The 6836-nt window shown below is 39.2% G+C and overlaps 2 protein-coding genes across 2 annotated transcripts; both read right to left on the bottom strand.

Moving 5' to 3' along the window:
* Positions 1-1132: 1132 nt before the first annotated feature.
* On the bottom strand, positions 1133-2174 carry LOC147608529 (uncharacterized). Its single transcript, XM_086789454.1, has 4 exons — positions 2115-2174; positions 1692-2034; positions 1395-1603; positions 1133-1310 (listed from the first exon to the last, which is right to left on the bottom strand). The coding sequence occupies exons 2-4, from the start codon at positions 2016-2018 to the stop codon at positions 1133-1135; spliced, it is 714 nt and encodes a 237-aa protein (XP_086645580.1). The 5' UTR covers positions 2019-2034; positions 2115-2174.
* LOC147608528 (uncharacterized) lies at positions 2175-4355 on the bottom strand. Its single transcript, XM_086789452.1, has 6 exons — positions 4215-4355; positions 3848-4122; positions 3436-3762; positions 3134-3339; positions 2485-2575; positions 2175-2178 (listed from the first exon to the last, which is right to left on the bottom strand). The coding sequence occupies exons 1-6, from the start codon at positions 4353-4355 to the stop codon at positions 2175-2177; spliced, it is 1044 nt and encodes a 347-aa protein (XP_086645578.1).
* Between the last annotated feature and the right edge of the window lie 2481 nt (positions 4356-6836).

Genomic DNA, 6836 nt, shown 5'->3' with positions numbered 1-6836 from the left:
GGTAGAACCAGACAATTACTCACCCACCCATAATTGAATGCCTTTCTTAATTTTTTCTTTCGAATACAGATATGCACACACTCATATTTAAAACTTTAACATATAAAATAATCCATTGACAAATAATTATTAGTTACAGATATCATAACTCAAAAATTCCATCCAGTCCCTTGTTTCTCAAAAAATAGTTTCACTCTGGACTCTCTATTGAGACCAATTGGTCAGCAACAAGATCTAGTAACATATTACAATAATCATTTCGTCCATCATACATATCTTCCACGATATACACATGGGTGTCATAGGCACCGCGAGCCTGTGCATCTCCTGGTCTCAGAACCTTCCAGGATCCTCCTTAGGTGTCCTGGCACTTCACTCAGGTACGGCTTCGTCGACCCTTGCCCATGGTACGAGAAGCGCACCATTTTTTAAGGGGGGATTTTTTTTTGCGAGCTTTTTTTGCCGAGCTTTTTGGAGCAATGAACAAGGAGTCCGAGCTTTGCAAAGGACCATGAACTTACTATGAGCTTTGTAAAGGACCAAGAACTTACATATAAATAACAAGCTTTGAAAGATCAACAATATAAATTTCAATCTTTTGATCCACATCATACTTATTGATATAGTTACATATATTCATATATGTAACTAAATTCATGCACCTCATACATATACACATACAAAATATACATATACATACATACATGCAAGAGCTACCTACATACATACTAATATACATACATACATACATACATACATACATACATACTTTCTTACTTAAAGGAAAAAAAACAATCCTTTAAAGATAAAAAATATATATATCGATCTGTAAAGTTCCAAACCATGAAAATCTCGATTACAAAGTCTTTGATCCACATCATACTTATTGATATAATTATATATATACATATATCTACCTAAATTCATACACCTCATACATATACATATATACAAGGGCCACCTACGCAGCACTAACATATATACATACATTCCATACATACATACTTTCTTACTTACTTAAATATAAAACACAATCTTTTAAAGATCAAAAATGTATATATCAATCTTTAAACTTCCAAACCATGACAATCTCGAATACAAAGTCTTTTGATCCACAAATTATAGCATTCTTCTACATGTCATCCCGACCTAATGAGAAATCTCCCAGACATGCTTTGGCTACCTCCATGTCATTCTCTATCCCCATATAGTGCCTTTTTAACTCTTGGCATGCACGTCCCAAGCCTCCACATCCCGCAAAAACGTCCAAGACACTATCTCCTTCACTTGAGAAGGTCTCCACTAGCCACCTACAATGAAATACAATCATAAACGTGCATCTAAGTATTTTGAAAAAGTAGCTATGAAAATGACCAGAATGAAAATTGTCTCACCTAAAGAACATAGGAGATCTTTCTGCACCACCTCGAATGTAGCGCTCCAAGACCATTGTGCGTTGGAATGGATGCTTCTTATTCTTCTCAAAAATGAAATTTCGTTGAGCGTTGAATAACTTCTTTGAAACATTTTGCCCAGCCTCACGATCAATAATAGGGACATGGCAATTTACTCGATAGAACATACTAAGCGCCAATGTATCCACCTACCATAACGAGAAAACATTATGTTTGGATATCCATACCACATAACATGTATACACAAAGGGAAATATTTTAGAGATTATGACTTACCCGTTCTCCATTGTCATACAAATAACTTGATTCCACATGAACAGACATTGTTCGATGCATGACCAATCCAACTTTCTTTCCCATGGAATATATTTTAGGAAGTTGATCCATTAGACTCAAACACACAAACCAACCCTCATCAGCCACAAACAAACCAACAAAACTGAGTGTGGCACGTATCAATGATGAAGAAACTTGATTCCATGAGGGACACCCATCTGTATCTACATCAACAACTTGTAAACCTGTAGGAAAGTCAGCCCATACGAGGCGAGCCACTGTATCTGAGGGAGCACCTCTATGAGATAGAGCCTTGGGAATCTTCATCAAGAATTCTTCCACACTACATAAAAGATTTATGATGTTTGGTTTTGGTAAGTACAACTTGGAAAACTAATTATATGGTGAAATTATTCTTTTTACCTATCTGAGCCCTCCAAAAGAGTGTGGATGTCTACCAGCAATATGTGTGAAAAACATCTCTCACCTGCAAGTAAACAAGACAAAAAATGAGATGCATTTCGAAAGCACACACTTCTCAAAAGTCATGTCCATGATGTCACGTTGTCCTGACACCTCCCCCTCTTGAAGATGCTCTGGAGGGTCTCTCTCTTGATTTTCATTTGTGGGGTCTCCCGCTTGAACATCACGCATAATGTCAAGACGTCTCTTTGTTCGCCTCTCATGTTGCACTTGAGATGATGTAGATGTATGCTCTTGGTGTGATTGTGGCACTCGTGACAGTGGTGTGGATGGTTTTGGGGCCACGCGCGAGGATCCAACTACTGGAGACTGAGTCAAGATTGTTGGCTGTGGGGAAGGTATTCTAGAGTCTTCTTGAGTTGGGGGCTCTCTTTCAAGCTCAGATTGGCAATTCTTAAATTCTTCAAGAAATAGATCAAGATAATTAGTAAAAAGGTAAAAATCCCCATACTTTTTTGTATATGTATATGTATGTAGATGTATATGTATCTATGTATATGTATATGTACATGTATGTGTATGTGTATATGCATATGTATATGTATATGTATGTAGGTATGTATCTATGTATATGTATGTAGGCATGTGTCTATGTATATGTATGTGTATGTATATGTATGTAGGTATATGTATCTATTTATATGTATATGTATGTAGGTATGTATATATCAAAACTTAACAATGTTTCTTTAAAATCTAACATGCCAATTCTTAAATGTAACATGAACCTTGTATGTATGTAGGAATTTAGTGTATGTATGTAGGTATGTATTTATGTATGCATATGTATATATACATATGTATATACATATGTATTTGTATATGTATATATCTGTATGTATATGTATCTAATATGTATATGCATATGGATAGTTTACATATGTATAGGTAGGAAGGTTTACATAAACATATACATTTACATTTACATGCATATAATTTAGTAGAAAGCAAAAAAGTACCTTTTTCTAGGAGCTCCTCACTTGGAGGCACATGATTTAGAGGATAGTCCAACCACCAAGGACATCTCTTAAATTCCCAATCAGAAACCCCTCTCTCAACCCATTCCTTCGGATACATTGTTTCCGAGGAATTTGGATCTACCCATTCTTTGATTGCTTCCGTCTCTTCGTCCATTAGACCTTGGCCAATGAGTAGCTGCACCCACCTACATGTCCAAAATAAAACAAACAGTACTAAAATATTTTTTTAAAAGCGTATATGTATTTTCTACAAAAATGTAATGGCATTGGAAGATATATACCTATAGACAACCCTCTTTGCGGCATTCTCCACCTCAGGTTGCTTTTGGCCTTCCTTTACTTTTCCAATCTTTGCCCACACCTCATGGAAGGCCCATGGTATGTGTTTCAATCGCTCCTCTTGCACCCATTGCATAAATGGTGGGATGTAGATAACATCATCATATACCAATAAACCCTCCAAAATAGAGTCTGCCTCCCCTATTAGCTCTTCCCAATACAACTCTTTCTTCATATGCAGCAACGTCTTTTTGTTATCCCCAAACATCTCTGAAATTACCTTGTCCTTTGCCCTCCCGGTCATAAGCATTTGAAGCAATTCCGTCTTCCTATTTCAGCATCATACCAAACCCATAAGAGATTAGATATTAAGGTTAGTTTATGTTAAGGGAGGTTTATTGACATGTGACATACCTTTGAGTTGAAATCCAAGATATGGCGACTGTGTAGAGCTTTTCTTTGGTCAGAGCAACCAATCCCTTCTTGGACCAATCATAGTTATATACGAGTTGAAAGAATGCATCACCATTGGATGGGTTTGCAATTATGAGCATCTTGTACGCTCTATCTCGAAATGTTTGCTCTACACCACGTCTGGCTTTCTCACATTTTGTCTCATATTCTTGCAACCCCATGGCATGTCTATCAATGCATGATATAGCTTGCTTCACCGCATTTTCAAACGGTGTCTACGTATAACGAAAAGGACTCATTATCATTCGCACGATTAAAAAACATTGATAATCCGTTTATTAATGATATTGGGAGATGCAAACACTACCTTCCACACAAGCTGTGCCAAGATTGTAGCTGGAGCATTGTACCATTGCTCTCCACTTCGTCGCTCCAAACTAAGCTCCATTAAAGCCCACCTCCTTACGTCGTCACCTAGGTAGTCCAATATGGATGATTTGTCCGCCATTCCAAATCGTTGAAACATGAAGATCTCATGTGACAATGTGGGTGTCACACTAGTGCGCACCAATCTGTGTTGTAAAGAGTCACAATGAGCTAAGAACTTAACTATGACTTCACAATGTCCATAACTAAGTAGAGAGAGATCACTTACTCATTTTGAGATTGCAAATCCAATAGCAATTCTCCTTCTTGCTTCTTGTCCACAACCAAAAATTGACATTTGACCCGGACATGGCGTGAGGGGCTATGAGACCAAGCTAGAGAAAGCAAAATAAAGATATTACAATATATTACTTTTAATGTTGCATAAAATCACTCTATGACATTCAAAAGAACATACCTTCGCGCACTCGAGACATCCATGCCTTCACACGATGATTACCATCCCATACAAGAAACTTCTTACCACTGAGATCCTCCCACTCAGTTCCTCTGATTTCATCCTCAAATCTGTCATGTTGTACCACCCAGTTTGGTCCCCATTCTTGCAAGTCTATTTGTGTGACCGCGAAATACATAGAGCTTCCTGGACGTGTAAGTGAAACTAAAAAAGGAGGAGATGCTTCGACATAACCATGGCAGTCAAAAGAATCATGAAACACCTCAAGCTGGGTAGAAACTGTACGGATGGATTCATTTGGAATCAGCCTGCATAAAGGGACCAATGGGGTAGAGGAATTGCGTTGCACAAAAAACTTAGTGAATACATCACCAAGCAATCCCAATTCAATAGATTTTCCAAGAAGCCTTCTATGGGTCTCCCCTTGACCAGTACTAGATTCAGGAATCTCCGTGTGAGTTGGAGGAGGTGAGCTCATTTCGTTCTCCAACACAAGCACTTCTTCCTCATGACCAAGAGAATTATGCGCTTCTGTTTCCTCTCTAACAGGAGATACATGTGAGGACAAAGGTGTCCGTGATTGAGCTTCCTCGCTAAGAGTCAAACAAACACGCCCAGCTCTTAGTGAGTATCCCCTGTTGTCTGTAAGAAACACACCAAGCCCAAGTAAGCATATCTAAAACAATAAAACATAATCTCAATAGAATCTTCGCTATTCACATCATATACCTTTCTTAGTCTTTGCCTGTTGTTTTCCTGCTTTTCTTGGAGCCATCTTCCTTTCTTTTGCCCTGAATATGAGTAGCAAAAAGTTTGAGCTGAATCACACATAAACCCTACTTCATGTATATAGGAAAACATCAACCTCACACACAAACATCTCCTACTAGTGTGTGTGTGTGTGGGGAGAGAGAGAATAGCATAGACATGAAGTGAAGCCACGGATTATATTGAAGAGCTAGAGTTGCAATGGGCTCTTCTGGTTAGAGTGCACATTTGAGGAGAAACCAATAAACCTGAGCTTCCTAGCTTAATACAAGAGCACTCACATATGCAAGAAAGTAACTCAACAAGATTCCATAGACAAAGATAAACATAAACATAGAATCATGCAAGAATTAAGAAGAGAACTAGACAATCAAGAAGGAAGGATCTCCAAAGCTTGAGCTCAATAGCAGATTGTATTATGAGAAGTGACCTTAGACACCCTCATAAGTCAGTTATATACAACTGGGCTTTGTTTATCCACCCACACGTGTCCTCTTTACATATACAAGACTTGCATGGCCGACTTTCATTACAACAATGGGCCTTTGGCCATATACAACATGAAATATCTAAGCTAGGGTGGGTGGAGATTACAATTGTCTAGATTTCTCACTCGGAAGCGTTACTATACACGACGAGCAGTGTGAGTGCAAGAAGTTTTGGATGGCCTCATGTTGAAGTGGAGGATTTACTAAAAAAAATTGACATGCTGCACTGGAAAAATTCGACCATGAAACACTCCTTGAATGTCCTTTGATGATGGGGTGGAAGGTATGGAGAGATGCTTATAGTAGTCATAGATTTTCCTGAGTCAGGTCGATGGCAAAATCAATTGCTAATCTCCGAAATTCATTTTGAAGATAGATATGCCACCCCCATGAGCTCTTTACTTCATTGAAACCTTCGAGGAAAGTAGCCATGAACATGTAGATTTTGTAAATGTAGATCTTCAAATTCCTTATGCTCACCCATGAACATGCTTATCACTTCAAGCATGCATTGTTCAATGATGGCTTCACTTGGCAATGAGACGGCAGCGATAGAAAATTTGGAAAGTTGAACGCCACCGGCTCCTCCTCTTCAAACGCCACCGGCTCCACCTCCATGGCCTCTCTTCCAGCAAGTCCACTCCCCCGGCAGAGCCTGGGGATGGTCTGCGCTAGCGCAGACCATCCCCAGGCTCTGCCGGGGGAGTGGACTAGCTAGAGAGGAGGCCTCTACTCCAGCAAGTCCACTCCCCCGGCAGAGCCTGGGGATGGTCTGCGCTAGACCATCCCCAGGCTCTGCCGGGGGAGTGGACTTGCTGGAGTAGAGGCCTGCCATACCCTCATCTCTGAACATGAAGCTAAAATAGTTGTTGAGAAGGTACTATATTGT

The sequence above is a fragment of the Cibotium barometz genome, chromosome 53 (assembly GCF_041138505.1).
Source record: "Cibotium barometz isolate CiBa-2024 chromosome 53, ASM4113850v1, whole genome shotgun sequence".
Classification (NCBI taxonomy): domain Eukaryota; kingdom Viridiplantae; phylum Streptophyta; class Polypodiopsida; order Cyatheales; family Cibotiaceae; genus Cibotium; species Cibotium barometz.
This window is presented reverse-complemented; position numbering and strand designations above follow the sequence as displayed.

Excerpts from the sequence above, each read along its gene's own strand:
- LOC147608529 (XM_086789454.1), bottom strand. The coding sequence starts at position 2,018 with ATGAAGATTCCCAAGGCTCTATCTCATAGAGGTGCTCCCTCAGATACA. Across the intron at positions 1,604-1,691 it reads TGTATGACAATGGAGAACGG|GTGGATACATTGGCGCTTAG; the intron begins GTAAGTCATAAT and ends TCGTTATGGTAG. Across the intron at positions 1,311-1,394 it reads AGATCTCCTATGTTCTTTAG|GTGGCTAGTGGAGACCTTCT; the intron begins GTGAGACAATTT and ends ATTTCATTGTAG.
- LOC147608528 (XM_086789452.1), bottom strand. The coding sequence starts at position 4,355 with ATGGCGGACAAATCATCCATATTGGACTACCTAGGTGACGACGTAAGG. Across the intron at positions 3,763-3,847 it reads TCTTGGATTTCAACTCAAAG|GAAGACGGAATTGCTTCAAA; the intron begins GTATGTCACATG and ends ATGCTGAAATAG. Across the intron at positions 3,340-3,435 it reads GCAAAGAGGGTTGTCTATAG|GTGGGTGCAGCTACTCATTG; the intron begins GTATATATCTTC and ends TTGGACATGTAG.